The sequence below is a fragment of the Cetorhinus maximus genome, chromosome 12, assembly GCF_964194155.1.
Source record: "Cetorhinus maximus chromosome 12, sCetMax3.hap1.1, whole genome shotgun sequence".
In the NCBI taxonomy this organism is placed as follows: domain Eukaryota; kingdom Metazoa; phylum Chordata; class Chondrichthyes; order Lamniformes; family Cetorhinidae; genus Cetorhinus; species Cetorhinus maximus.
In genome coordinates this window covers 58,770,946-58,787,196 of record NC_135890.1, presented here as the reverse complement: position 1 = coordinate 58,787,196, position 16,251 = coordinate 58,770,946, and the positions used below count along the sequence as shown (strand labels likewise).

The window sequence follows — 16,251 nt, the reverse complement described above, 5'->3', positions numbered from 1 at the left end:
TTACAAACACATGAGAGAGAGGTTTCAGATCTTCCCTCTTTTCAGTCTAGGAGCTGTTCTGCCTGCACTGTTAAAATGCTGTCGTCAGGAAGTTCCTCTTAGTCCAGAACCCCTTTCTGGCACCTTCCTGTTCTCTTATGGCGTCCTATGTTCCAGGATAGCTACATTGTAGATATTCCTCATCCTGCTTTAGTGAACATGTCTTTTAACTGCAACCATGGTAATTTTTTAAAGCCACAGACCAAGAAAAATAAAAATATAGATTCTTTACAGTACCGGATTAGGAACACCAACGAATTCCTGACAGATAATGGTGGGGATTTTGTGAATGAGGAATTTCAAGACATGTGAACATTTGAATATCATAGTTATACATGCTGTGGCTGAGCATGTTCAGTAATGCTTTGTGTGAGAGGAATCATGCAGTGATAGACAACATGTTACATAAAATACTGGCTGATCAACTGGATTGTAAATAGCAAATGGTGCTGGTGTGGGCAGTACATGCAAAGAACTCTTTGCAAATGGCTTTGGGGTACAGTCCATAATCCGAAGCTGCCCTCAGTCCTATAGGATGCTCCCCTGCTCTTGAACGGACTAGCATTAGCTCTACTTTTTCTGTCCAATTGAATGCCTTACACACAGGCAGGAAAGCTTTCATTAAAGCTGACGTTTCAGAGAAAATTCAGCAAGCCTTACAGCACCACATAAGGCCATCGGGAACACAATTTAATCAGGGAGACATGGTATATTACAAAGGGGAAGGGCTGCAAGAATGGAATGGACCTGCTAAAATTATAGGCAGTGATGGAAAAAGTGATTGTACAACATGAGAATCAAACTATTCGGGTACATTCTTTGAGGCTAATTGGAACTGATATCTTTTTACAGATTCTGAACAGGAAGAGGCACCATACACTTTATACATGCATATATTGGGCAGTTATGAGCAGACGACTACAGCAGATAGATGGATGGCTGGCTATGAGCAAAGAAACACTGAAGCACAGGATAAGATTATTCAACCAAAAGGGCAACTCCCCAAAGTAAGAACATATGCTGGTGGGGGCCAGTGTGTGGAGGGATGCCACCATTATAGGGGGAGCAGGAAAAGCCACTGGAAAATACAAACATTGGCTGAATGTGCAGGATGAAGGACAAGAGAGAGAAAGACCCATGTATTGGAAAAACGAGGTAAAGATGTGGAAGGCCAGAAAATGCAGTGCGAGTTCTGAAAGCAAACCGAAAAGTAGTCACGACCCTAGGAAAAGATGACAGACTTGCAAAAGGGGCTCCGATCACATGCGAGAAAGGTCCTGTTGCAGTAGTCCAGAAAGAGAGGGGGGAAAGTAGAGGTTGTAGTTTGACAAGAACAATGACCCTAGAACACACTAGGTATGCCACTATGATTGAGACGTTTTAGTAGCTGCTAAAAAATTGGAAGACAAGTTGATTAAGGATGCTAAACAAAAAGAGTTGGAAAGTTTGAAAGAATTTGGTGTATATACAGAAATACCAGTCAGGGGACAGGCAGCCTTATCACATAGGTGATATGCACAGAAAAGGAGCTTCTTGACAGCATAAGACTAAAAGCTAGACTAGTAGCTTGGGGTTTTGAAGAAAGACTTGGTGACAAGATGTCAGAGTGGACTCCCATACTGCAGAAAAAGTTAGCTTGAAGATTTTCTTAGCTCTTTTAGCAACATATTCCTGAGAATGTAAATCGATAGACATACAAGCTGCGTTTTTGCAGGGTGAGAAATTTAAAAGGCAAGTGTTTTTGAAACCATCTAAAGAAACTGTGGAAATTGAACAACTGTGTTTATGGGTTAAATGACGCACAGAGTATGGAATTTGTGAGGTCCGTCCTGTTGAAAACGGGTTGTATTCGGCTAAAGGCAGACCCAGCAATGTTCTATTGGCATCACAATAGGAAACTAGCAGGCATCTTCATCATGAATGTTGATAATTTTCTGTGGAGAGGTTCTGTAAAATTTGAACAATGGGTGATCAAAAAAATAAAGAAGGAATTCGGGGTTGCAAGTCAGGCTTTGGGTGCATTTCAATACATAGAGTTAGACACTAAGCAAAATAAGTCAGGAGTGACATTGAATTGCAATCTTATCTAGAAAATGTCAATTTCATCGCTATAAATCGGATAAGGTCCTCACAAAAAAAAGTTCCTGCATCCGAGGGAGAAACAGATAAATTAATAAGTTTGATTGGACAGTTGAACTGGTTGTGCACTTCGACTAAACCTGATGCTAGTTTATAACGTATTGGAACTGAATACTATGATGAAACAAGCTACAGCTGAGGAAGTTCTGAGCAAACAAAACATGAAAGAAATTGAATTCAAAGGTGCACGCTCAAGTTTCCAGCCTTGGGTGATCCAGAAGGTATGAGGTTTGTCATTCTTAGCGATGCTTCGCATGCCAATCTCCCAGATGGATATTCTAGCACAGCAGGATTTATCATATTCTTGGTGGGAAAGAATAATAAATGTTGCTCATTAGCTTGGGAAGTGAAGAAAATAGAAAAAGTAGTGAAAAGTACCTTAGCAGCTGAAACACTGACGTTAGTAGAAGCAATAGATATGGGGGCTTACTTATCCAATAAACTGACGGATATACTATACAAGGGGCAATCTGAGAAAGGTTTGCCCATAGAATGCTATGTTGATAACCAGTGTCTTTGCGATAATGTTCATTCAATGAAAAGTGTCATTGCAAAGAGGCCCACAATCAACCTAGTTAGCATAAAAGAAATGTTAGAGAGAAGAGAGATCTCCAAGGTACGAAAGGTTGCCACAAGTCGCCAATTATCAGACTGTTTTACAAAAAGGAATGCCTGCTCCAAGAAATTACTTGATATACTGGAAGAGGGGGGGTCTTATGTTATAATGACAAAATGGAAAACTGATTTTTTTTTGCTTTGTTATTGCTTTATACATATTTTTTTATTTAAAGGAGGAAATGTAGGATCTACTAATGATTGATTTATAATATAATGTGAAACAAATGGAAAACACTTGATTTTGTTTCCTTTTGTTTAATTTAAAAAACGTTCTTGAATTTTCAAAAATTTTAATTTTAAAAGAAAAGAGGGAATTCTTTCAATGTCTTATTAATCACATTAAGGTCCAATGGCAATCACCGTTAAATGGCAATTACATTGTTAAGGCAAATGCATTGTTAAACAGGTGATGGGTATAGTCCATGGCCGGGTGTTCCTGGGAGGTTTTACTTTTTGTAACTTTTAATTTAACACACATTGGAATCAACATAAATTCATAGGCAAATCACAGTTGGTACAAATTATAAATTACACATTGCAGGTACAACAAAGACTATCTCACAAAGGTAGTAGACAGTCCACTCCACCTGTATGGTCCCAGTTTCAGCCACAATTCTTCCAAGCAGAATTCCAAGACTTCTTCAAAGACTTAGCCAATTCTCCACAGGCTGCAGCTTCTGTGTAAACAGGGTTCCACCTGAGCAATGTTCCACGTAACGGCACGCTTCTTTCCGGAACTTCTCAACTCTCAGCTCCCAACAGTCGCAGTAGTGTGGATCTACAGGAACCACCTTTCCTCTCTCTACCTCTCCCCTTTTCTCTTTGTCTATCTGCCACATGGCAGATTTAATTTTAAACTTCCTTCCAGTTGGTAATGCTTCCAGGTCAAGGGTTGTCGGGTCACATGGAACAGTATTTATTATCCAAAAATTGCAAGTTACAAAGCCTTAAAAGTCCCCTCTAAACATTTTTTAAAAACAATTACAGATTGCCCAAAGTTCATCACACTTAGTGGGTTTCTGTCTGAGTTTCTCTCCCCTCGGTAACTGGGTATGTCTCCAAGCTTGTAAGTTCATAACAAATAGGAGCAGGAATACACCAGTCAGCCCTTTGAACCTGCTCTGCCATTCAATAAAATAATGGCTGGTCAGATTGTGGCCTTAACTTTACTTTCCTGCCTGCCCCCCTCCCCCATAACCTCTGACTCCCTAGTTGATTAAAAATCTGTCTAACTCAACCTTGAATAGAGTCAATGACCCAACCTCCACTACTCACTGGTGAAGAGAATTCCAAATTCTAACAACTCAGAAAATAATTCCTCCTTATCGCCATCTTAAATTGGAGACCCCATATTTTTAAATTGTGCCCCTTAGTCCTGGGCTCCCCCACAAGGACAAACATCATCCCAGCAGTCACCCTATCAAAACTCCTCAGGATCTTACATGTTTCAAAAAGATCACCCCTCATTCTTATAAACTCCAATGAATAAAAGCCTAACCTATTATTTTCCTCATAAGACAACTCCTTAATCCCAGGAATCAGCAAAGTGAACCTTCACTGAACTGCTTCCAATGCAATGACGTCCTTTCTTAAGTAAGGAAATCAAAACTGTACACAGTCCTCTAGCTGCTGTCACACCAATGCCATGTACAGCTGTAGCAACTCTGAGGTTTTTATCTGGAGTTCTCCGTTTTACTTTGAGTTAAAGGTACATTTCCAAAGCAGAACCATCTTCTAAGGTTCAGCGTTCATAACAGTACAGATGTGGCTACTTGTTTTTTTCAAACTCTTGTGGGGCAACAACACAGACACCGAGGCTGCTCAGATAGGCCAATGTGGTTGATTATGTACAGTTGTGTTTCCCTGCTCTCTCCCCACATCCTGTTACACATTGTTAAATAACTGAAAGAAGAACAATGATTACATTGAAAAGCATTCCACATTCCAATAATTCTTTACATTAAAATATTTCTTCCAATTTCACTCGTCCCATAGCTACCATTTATCATCAGATCATGACCTTGTGTCTTTGTTTTATCTATCAATATTTCCCTTGTCTAATCCTTTTATTATCACTATCGGGTTCCCCTCAATCAGAAAGAGCATGTCCTTATTCCTCCAGCTTTTCCTCATAATTCAGATGCCTTATCCCTGACATCATCCTGGGAAACCTATTGAACTTTCTCAAGGGCCACTAAATCTCTCTTGCTGTCCAAAGCCCAAAATCACACAGTATTCCAGATGTTGCTGAGAGGTCCTTACGAACAGTCATCACGTCCTCCTTTGTTTTTGTTTTCAATCCTTCTCAATGTTATCTCCAAAATTCCACCTAATTGCTTTTTTACCCCAAAGAAACTTAGAAATGACTAATTTTAAGCCAAATTTTAATTTTTCCAAATTGAACTACAATAGTAATGATGTAGTAATTGGCAGTGTTATTTTAGTGCAAGGTTATATCAAACAAATAAATTCCTTTAATACAGTATGGTAAAACTTTTTTTTTAAACCAATGTCAGGGAGATGCCCATCTCTGGTGAATAATCTACTTAAAAAGGTCAATGATTTTTCCCCCAAATATTTGGTTTAAACTGTTTGCTGCAGAAACCTCCAGATTCTTTCAAGATCAATTCCAATTCCTGGTTCTTAAACTTTGAATTAAATATTGCTACACCCCAATTATATATTTAAAAAAATTCAGATCACATACACAAGAATTAGGAGCAGGAGGCCATTGAGACTACACCACCATTCATGGCTGATCTGGTTGTGGTCTCAACTCCACTTTGCCATCTGTCCCCCATAACCCTTAACTCCCTTGTCTATCAAAAATCTGTCTAACTCTGCCTTGAATAAATTCAATGGCTCAGCCTCCACTTCTTTCTGATGAAGAAAATTCCACAGACTAACGATTCCCAGAGAAAAAACATTCAGTCTTAAATGGGAGACCCCTAATTTTTAAACTCCCTAGACTCCCTCAAGGGGAAACATCCTCTCAGCATCCACCCTGTCAAGTCCCCTCAGTATCTTATATTTCAATAAGATTCTCTGAAATTCCCATGGGTAGGGGCCCAATCTATTTTTCTAACAGCACTCAAGAAGATGGTCTACCATCTAGAAGGTGCAAGTCAGGAGTATGATGGACTACACCCCACTTGCCTGGATGAATGCAGCTCCAACAACATTCAAAAGGCTCAATACTATCCAGGACAAAGCAGCCCGCTTGATTGGCACCCCATCAAACACCTTCAACATTCACTCCTTCCACCACCAATGCACAGTTGTACCATCTACAAGATGCATTGCAACAACTCACCAAGGTTCCTTCGGCAGCATCTTCCAAACCCACCACCTAGAAAGACAAGGGCTGCAGGTGCATGGGAACACAACCACTTGCAAGTTTCCCTCCAAGCCACACACCATCTTGACTTGGAAATATATCACTGTTCCTACACTGTCGCTGGGCCAAAATCCTGGAACTCCCTTCCCAACAGCTCTGTGGGTGTTCTGACAAAACATGGACTACAGCAGTTCAAGGAGGCAGCATATCAGCACCTTCTCTAGGGCAATTAGGGATGGACTATAAATGCTGGCCTAGCCAGCAACATCCACATCCCAGGAATGAATTAAAAAAAAACCTGGTCAACCTTTCCTCATAAGATAACCCCTTCATCCCAGGAATCAGTTGAGTGAACCTTCCCCTGAACTCTATCAGTTGAGTCATCCTTCTCTGAATGTGATATTTTTAAACTTGACTTGCACGAATACTGCCACAGTCAGATAAGCAAACAGATGGATCCAGTGGAGAGAAATGCGGTGCAACAACAGAAAGCATTTTATCTAAACTGGTGATTGCTGCTGGTTTTTTTAGGAAGGAGGTGGTGGAGTAGTGGTAATGTCACCCGATCTGTAATCCAGAGGCTCAGGCGAATGCTCTGGGGACATGGGCTTGAAACCCACCATGGCAACCGGATTCAATTAATGAATCTGGAATTAAAAAGCTAGTCTTGGTAATAGTGACCATGAAACCAATGACGATTGTCGTAAAAACCCATCTAGTTCACTAATATCTTTTTGGGAAAGAAATTTGCCATCTTTACCTGATCTGGCCTACATGCGACTCTAGACACACAGCAATGCCTTCTGAAATGGCCGAGCAACCTCTTGGCTGTATCAAACCACTACAGAAAGGAATGAAACCAGATGGATCACCTGGCGTCAAACCAGGCACCATAAACGACAATGGCAAATCCAGCCCTATCGGCCCTGCAAAGTCCTCCTGTTCACATCTGGGGGGCTTGTGCCAAAATTGGGAGAGCCGTCTCCAAACTAGTCGAGCAACAGCCTGACATGGTCATACTCACGGAATCATACCTTACAATGTCGCAGACACCATCATCACCATCCCTGGATATATCCTGTCCTACCGACAGGACAGGTCCATCAGAGATGGTGGCACAGTGATATACGGTCAGGAGGGACTTGCCTTGAGAGTTCTCAATGTTGACTCTGGACCCCATGAAGTCTCATGGCATCAGGTCAAAACTGGGCAAGGAAACCTCCTGCTGATTACCACCCACAGTCCCCCCCTCAGCTGATGAGTCAGTGCTCCTCCAAGTTGAAAACCACTTGGAGGAAGCACTGAGGGTGGCACAGAATGTACTCTTAGTGATGAACCTTGAAGTCCCCCCACCCAGAGTGACTCAGTAGCACCACTCCTGAGCAAGCTGGCCATGTCCTAAAGGGCATAGCGGCTAGACTGGGTCTGTGGCAGGTGATGAGGGAACCAAGTGGGAAAAATCTACTTGACCCCATCCTCACCAATTTACCTGTTGCAAATGCATCTGTCCATGACAGTAAACATAGGAGTGACCACCAGAATTTCACAAACCTAGCCAACATTCAGTTAAAAGTCAGCTGTTCAGCAGCCTTAGAAATTGCTCAAAACAAACCCAAAGGGAAGCTACATTGCAGAAGCATGCCTTTTTTTCTTGTACGACGCTGTATATTTAATCTATCATCTATTCTTGCTCATTTTAAATCATTTCCCACCAAACCTAAAGTTGAAGTTACCTAGGGTAATTTAAATTAAACATGCTCCAACATTCAATTAAAGATCATGGATCATCAGCACCTTGAACCCATTTACTCACCTTTGTTCCATGTTCCTTGATATTCTTTACCTAGCAACAATTATCAATCTTGAAAGCTCCATCTGCCCTAGTATCTGGTCTTTTGGGGCAGCGAGTTACATATTTCTACATTTGATGGGAAAAATTGATTCCCAATTTTTCTCCTGAATGGCTTTGCTCTAATCTTAAAATTAGGTTTCCTTTTTCTCGTTTCTCCATATCCGCCCATCAAATCTCTTCAATATTTTAAACACTTCGGTTGAATCTTCCCTCGATCTTCTGTACTCTAGGAAACGCAAGCCAAGTTTGCATAACTTGTTCTCATAATGGAACACTGCTCAACCCTGGTAACATTCTGGTCAATCTGTGATCCCTCCAAGGCCAACACATCTTTCCTGAATGATGGTGCCCAAACTGAACACAGCTTTAAAGTTAAACTGCAAAACCCCAAGATAGAATACGTCGAGAGTTCACGTCAAGCACCAGAGATTGTGGTATTCTCTTACCCAAGAGCTGCAGCACAATGGTATAATTTACTTTTGCACATAGTTTATGCAGAATGTTTTCTTTGATTTGGAATTGAACCTTTACCTATTTGGCCATTATGAAGCACAGGAATGGCTAACATTTACAATAAAGTACACATTTTGAAAATAATATTTCCATATCATTCTCAAATTTAAAACAATGCAGCTTTCAAAGCAATACAAGATGTTCCATAGTATTCAGACTCCTTTCAAAAAGTAAATTGATTTGATCCTTGATGCAAGTGTAAACTGAATTTAGGAGTTAGAGAATAAACTATCTGTAGTTGAGAGAAAAAAATCATCCATTTAAATTACGCCAAAGTTAGCAGAATTATTAAGCAAGGTATGTAAATTGATCTGGAGAAGATTCTTCAAATCTGATACAATACTCTGGTATGCAAGTACACTTAGGTGATACATTTCAGTGTTCTGCGCAGAAAGGCGAACTTAAATGAAAGGTACTTTGCCAACGGCAAAGAAATACAACTACTGTATACAGTGCATCTTTATACCCTATGTAACTGCATAAGATGCAAATAAATTCGATAACATGACTTGAAATCAGATTGATTAGACTTCTTGATTCTTATTCTTTTGAGGACAACTTAAAGAATATACTTGGTTAACAACCTATTTCTATTACTCCTTACAATTTACTTATTTCCCCCCCTCCTATCTGAATTTTCTCCCCTCTGAAAAAAATGGTGCCATGAAAAGTTTCTTTTTTTTTGCATTCTTGGGATGATCAGCACTCAGGAATTGCTGAAATTTCCTGTTGTGGTGCTTAATCTAGCTCCCACCACTCATTCGTTGACAATAACACAAGAAATAGGAGCAGGAGCAGGCCATATGGTCCATCCAGCCTGCTCTACCATTCAATGAGACCATGGTGATCGTAAGGGAAATGTTTAGATACCCACTGAGGTACAGTAACACTGTATGTTTAAGACTGACGGTTATATGAATAACACTTGAACAGAATCCCAAAAATAGGGATTTCTCCTCAGATTGTTCTTAAATAATTTGCAATCCACATCAAGAATATATTCATATTTTTTATTTGGTAGGATTTTAATGATTGCAACTTTCCCCCCCTGTAAGAAATTTGTTGGTGATTCTTTTATTATTTTCAAGGTGAGAGATATCAGTTCTGGCAAATGAAACAGATTCCAATTTTAGCAATCACAGTCAACATCAATCTCACCCAGATTAGATAAACACATTCACATGCAAAGTAAAGCTCACTCTACTCTCTTGCAATAATGTACCCTAATCTCGAGCTTGCAACAGTTCTCTCCCACTTTACCAGTATGAAATATTTAATTTATCAACACCAGTCTTTGTAGATATGAGGCACATTTTTCTTGGAATGAAAATATAATCAGTACATGTATAAAACCAGAGAAATATACTGAATTACAGACAGAACTTAATCTAACCCTCCGATTATATTTCAAGTATAAATCAGCATATTTGCAGCAAATTATTGACCCTGTTGATACTCTGGTAATAAGTCACAGAAAATCTTCATGGCAGGTAAATTATTTCTTAATGCATTAGTTCATATAAAGGATTCAAGGGTACACACCGTTCTTATTATACTTCATTGTAACTATCAAGAAGAAATGCTGCTTTATGAAGGAATCAAGCTGCCATCAACATACAATATTTGAAGGCTGGAAAATCTTTCGATCCTACACACCCACAGACGACTGTGCTTGCCGATCTACACCTGCTCCCGGTCCGGCAATGCTTCAATTTTAATATTCTCATCTTCTTTTTGTGGCCTCGTCTCTCCATATTTCTATAACCTCCCCCAAGTCTACAACACTTCAATAAACCTCCTCTGGAATTCCTCCCCTAAGTCCCTCCACAACACCCTTCTTAAAGCTGTTGCTGAAATCCACAACTTTGACCAAGCTTTTGGCCATCTATTTTAATATCCCCTCATATGGTTTGGTGTAAAAAGTTGTCTGATAACACTCCTGTGAAGCACTTTGGGATTTTTTCCTATATTAAAGCCCCCATATAAATGCAAGTTGTTTTTGTTTTAACAGGTTATTTTAACTAAAATCTCAAATGTGGCTCAAGAAAAATTCCAAAAACTTGATGTGCTACACAAAATTCTGACTGAAATTTTTCTGATGGTTTAGCCTTTATGCAAAAGACAAAGTACGTGACTAATTTTGGCAGATATTAACTGAAAGGATGCTGTATCTGTAATATCAGGAGAGAGTCAGGTCCCATAACGTTTCCCTATTCTCATAATTCTAAGCACTCACTATTGGTGTGGCAGGGATATCCAGTTCATTCGGTTCCTCCTTTGATGAGCATTCTTCCGCCCTTAATGAAGTTGGACAGATTTCAAAGTCAGTGTGTCCCACATCCTGCAAGTACTGGTACAAAGGAGAGTTCTGATAGATAAAAAAGAAATTTTTTTTTAAAGTTAGGAAAGGGGTGAAAAAGCACATCACACATCAAGTTATCGTTCAAGCTTGCAAGAGATCTGCATTGTTATTGCATATTTAACTAAAGAAAACTTCTAATTCTTCTTTAAGATCAAAAAATTGTATTACAGAATCAAATGTGGACTCAATGGGTCATGTCATGTGGCATTCAATTGCACAGAGCTGGAAGGGTCCAGGTTTAAGGAATCTCTGTTAGTATAGTGGTTAGTATCCAGGGAGACCAGGGTTCAATTCTCTAGTGGGGAGACAAATCCTTGTTCCTAAAAAAAACCCATCAGCTGTGAGGGAATGGTAAATGCAGGGGTTAATTAAGCTCTGCTCGGATGGCAGTAGAGGAACTTAAATTGGTTCCAGTATTTCACGTTAAGGAGTGGAAAAACAATGGCAGGGCTGCTGCTCCTGGTCCCCATCCAGTGAATCATGCAAACAAATGAATGTTGAATGAGGGCAAAGTTGGACACAAATGTGATGCTTTGCAAGGATGCTCATTGTACAAACTTCCAATAAAAACTAAACACTTTGGTTATATCCTGAAAAGTAGCCGCACCCACTGAACCTTCACAAATTGCTGCCTTCAGGAAGTAAGGCGAGAAAATGGGAGTGGGGAGGGAATTGGAGATTTTAATTTGAAGTGCTGTAATGTTTTTTTCTGTTTTTTAGAGACAAAACAGTTTATTTATCAATATTTAACATTAACTTGCAATTTTAAAACATAATGAAGTGTCCAAACAGCCTTACTAAAAGGCAGTTTTAATCGGAAGCTAACAGGATGTTAGGCAATATTGGGAGATACCTCAAAACACAGTCAAAGAAGAAAAGGTTTCAAGAATGCTGCTGAAGGTGGTGTAAAGTGGGTCGACAGACAGCAAGGGAAATGGGTTTGGGCAGAAAATTCCAGCAGGATGCTGGCTGCAGGCTGTGCCATCAAGGGGAGTGAGAGAGGTAGGGGGTGAAAAGTAAACTGGAATCAGAGGAATGGAGGGTGTATGCTGTGTTGTGGGATTGGAGAGGAAAGAGCAAGGCTGGGATGGGAATTTGAAAATAAGGATCATGACTTTGAAACCAATGCATTGGAGAACAGTGATCCAGGGAAGTTTGGCAAGCAATTGGGATGGTGGCTAGGAAACAAGTAGCAAGAGTTCTGGACCAGCTGAAATTTCTGTAGTGAACAGTGGAGAAACTAAGCAAGGTCTGACAGAAACAATAGGCAAGTGGTTGACATAGATGGGCCATGTTGCTGAGGTTGAAGTGTGCAATCTTACTGACGATTTAGACATGGGGGTTCAAAGTTCAGCCGAGGACTGTATGCCATCAATTTTTAGCTTGAGTGAAGAGCCAAGAAGGTAATGGGACTGGCAATCTGAGCTGTGCAGTTTCTGGTGAGAACTGAAGATGCAAGTGTCTTCAGTACTTTTGTCCAGAAACACTGCGGCATCAAATTTGAGAGGTTTGCGTTAAACTTAAACCTCTGTCAGTGCTGCTCTGTAATCAAATTACAGGAGATGTGTAATCATAAGTTACATGAAAATGTTACAAATTTGGTGCCATCTCCTTTGACCACCCAGGTGAACACAGAGTTTGCCACGTGGAGTTTCACAAGTGTGGAAGAACCTTTAAGTTGGCATACCTGTCCCAGATTCTCGGCTGTAGTGGGGTGAACTTGAGGTACCATGGAGAGAACATCCATGCTACCTCCTTGCACGCCTGTCCGAATTTTCATGTGTTCCCTGAAAATCCAGCTCAGTATACCGTGTGAAACAATATCCCTGCAGATATTTAGCGGTCGTTACTTTGAAAACTGCTATCTTTCTTGAGAGGATATTTTTCTCTCCTCTCTGGGTACCAGATCTTAGTACAATCCAGACTGATGGGATTAAACTCCTTCTTCTCTGAAACAAAATGAACTTGGACAGCACATCACACATCAACACATTCTCACCACCTACTGCCTATAATTTGACTCTAAACTGTTAATCATAGGCTGACCAAAAAGAAAACTTGTGTGGGATGTACAAACGTCATTTTTAAAATTAATGCTTGAGTTGTGAGTATCACTGGCAAAGTCGACATTTATTTCCCATCCTTAGTTGTCCCAAAAGGAAGAAAGAAGGTCCCAAAGCACTTTACAACCCTTGAAGCACAGTCACTGTTGTAATGTAGGGAATGCAGCAGCCAATTTGCACACAGCAAACTCCCAAAAAAACAGCAATGCAATAATGGCCAGATAGTCTGAGTGATGTTGGTTGACAGATAAATACTAGTCAAGACACTTCGAAATAGTGGCATGGAAAATCTTACGTTCACTTGAGAGAGTCGACAGGGCCTCAGTCTAACATCTCATCTTAAGGGTGGCATGTCTGACAGCACAGCACTCTCTCAATACTGTCTTGTAGTGCCAACCTGGAGTTTTGTGCTCAAGTCTCTGGAGTAGAACTTGAACTCACAACCTTCTGACTCAGTGGCAGGGCTACCAACTGAGACATAACTGGCATAGTCAGGCAATAAGTTACCTGTAGGTCTGACTTGGGGCAACAGACACAGGTTCCCTTCCTTGAAAGGACTGAACCGGTCATGTTTTTACAACGATCCAACAGCTTTTAGTTTTTATTACAAGAGGGATTGAACATAAAAGGATGTTATGCTTCAGTTGTACAGGGCATTGGTGAGACCGCATCTCGAATACTGTGTGCTGTTTCAGTCTCCTTATTTAAGGATGGATGTAAATGCACTGGAGGCGGTTCGAAGGAGGTTTACTAGATTGATACCTGGAACGAGTGGGTTGTCTTACGAGGAAAGGTTGGACAGACTGGGCTTGTTTCCACTGGAGTTTAGAAGAGTGAGGGGTGATTTGATTGAAGTATACAAGATATTGTTATAACTTAGGATGGTGTGTGACATGGAGAGGAACTTGCAGGTGGTCATGTTCCCATATGTCTGCTGCTCTTGTCCTTCTAGGTAGTAAAGATCACGGGTTTGGAAGGTGTTGTTGAAGGAGCCTTGGTGAATTGCTGCACGGCCTCTTGTAAGGTGGCACACACTGTGCATCGGTGGTGGAGGGAGTGAATGTTTAAGTTGATGGATCAAGTGCCGATCAAGGGGGCTGCTTTGTTCAGGAAGGTGTCAAGCTGCTTGAGTGTTGTTGGATCTGCACTCTTCCAGGCAAGTGGAAAGTATTCCATCACACTGACTTGTGCCTTATAGATGGTGGACAGGCTTTGGGGAGTCAGGTGGTGAGTTACTCTCTGCAGAATTCCCGGCCTCTGACCTGCTCTTTTAGTCACAGTATTTATATTGCTGGTCCAGTTCAGTTTCTGGTCAATGAGCAAGATCTGATCAGTCTGAAGACACTGGGGTGGGGAGCAGTTCCCAAGGACTAACACAAGTCATTCATATAGATAATTATTTTTAAAGAGGTAGTTGATACTTACATTTACGCAATTCAGAATGTAACAGTGCAATCTCTCATTCTCAGCTTTTATCTGTGACTACCATTACATACCAAGTTAGGAAATTAAAGATTCAGCTGTGTCAACAAATTTCACAACTTCACGAGTCAGAAATGTGTTATGGGGTGAGCTGGCATGAACAAAAACATATGATATCAGAGCTTTTTGTTGCAAACTGCAGATATTTCAAATTGCATAATGAAAAACAGCACCTTATGGTGGAGAATTCATCTTTTGGTTCACTATTCATAAAATATATGAGTCCATTTACAACAACAACGCATACTTGTATAGTGCCTTGAAGGTAAAAAAAAATCAAGGAATTTCACAGAAGCATAATTAGACAAAAATAGAATCTAAAGAAAGATATTAGTCATCAAAAGCGTGGCTAAGAGTTTGGTTGTAAGAAGAAAGGGAGGTGGAGAAACAGAGAGGTGCAATGGGGGGAATTTCAGAGCAGAGCAGCTACATGGCTGAAGGCAAGGCCGTCAATGATGGGACAAAGGTGGTGGTGGGATGTTGGGAGGGATACAAAAGAGGCGATGTTTAACAGGAGGAAATTGCAATTCATTTCAGGCTGGTTGTTGGATTAGCAGTCTGATAACATGGAGGCTGTGGAGGGCTCAAAGAGATGGCGGAGAGATAGTTAGATGTCATCAGAACATAAGTGATAGCTGACCCCACATCTTCAGATCATGTCACCAAGGGGCAGCATATAAATGAGAAGAGGAGGTTGTGGAGCAATGGCCCCAGATGTAATGATACAGAGGCAGGGAGATGAGCTATTTACTGGAGAAGTTGTGGTTCTGATCAGAGGAAAGTTATTAGAGGAGGATAGTATGATCAACTGTATCAAAAGCTGAGGAGGCGTTGAGCAGCAGATGGTGGGATAATGCACCATAGTCACAGAGGGGTTCAAAGGTGGATTTTTTGAGGTTTTGTGCATCAGATACACTGAAATCTGTATTCCTTGGAGTTGTGGAAACAAGGTTGGGGTCATATTGCAGGGGTGGGGTTCAAAATTACCAAAGTGGAAAGAGTAAAGATTTTACTGGGGATAACAGCATCAAAGGCGGAGGAGAGGCAGTATTTGAGTTCATTTCGAAATGAAATTAAAAAGAGCCATGTTAAGCAAATCAACAGATATCTTCAGATTGATTACGGCAGAATATTACAACTTCCTCATTTGTTATTTGGTCTCACTTCTCCCTCCTCCAGTCCTAAAACCTTCCCAGATCTCGGAGTTCTTCCAATTCTGGTCGCTTCTGCTCCACTCTTGACTGCCGTGTCTTCAACCGCTTTGGCCCTAAACTCTGGAATTCCCTCTCTAAACCTCTCTGCCCTTAAGATGCTCCTAACCTTTGACCAAGCTTTTGGTCATATGTCCTACCATCTCCTTATGTGGCTGGGTGTCAATTTTTTTGTTTGATAATGCTCTTGTGAAGTGCCTTTGGATACTTTTATTACATTTAAAGGTTTGATATAAATCCACGTTGTTGTTATTACTTGCCCAGAATTATATGGAGTATTAGGTTGTGGTTGGGTACCCTTGTCAAGTTATCAGTGCTTCAAATAAAAGGCACTCAGTGACTGCATTACTAGTTCAAACAGTTTTGTCAGTCACAACAGCTGTTCGACAAAATTGAAATAAGCAGAGACACAAGCTTAATGTACAAAGTACCATGTTTACTGTACAAACCAATAGGTGACAGGTGTTGTAGTTTTAATGCCTTTGATGTGCCCAGTGTTGAAAAATTATTGCGACTGCTTTTTACTTTCAAACAATTATTTTCCAGTTTGGGGCTAGTGGATGTCTGTTGTAGCTTTCCTTCCATCTTTTAAATCATGCGAGTAAAGGAGCATGCACAATTTGCTAATGGAAATT

At 40.6% G+C, this 16,251-nt stretch overlaps 1 protein-coding gene across 1 annotated transcript in view; it reads right to left on the bottom strand.

The window, feature by feature from the left end:
• Nucleotides 1-16,251, bottom strand: part of vezt (vezatin, adherens junctions transmembrane protein) — a 79,987-nt gene that overhangs the window by 51,748 nt on the left and 11,988 nt on the right. Inside the window, exon 2 of the mRNA XM_078553695.1 lies at nucleotides 10,735-10,866. Coding sequence (XP_078409821.1) covers nucleotides 10,735-10,866 — 132 coding nt within the window. The remainder of the gene's footprint in view (nucleotides 1-10,734; nucleotides 10,867-16,251) is intronic.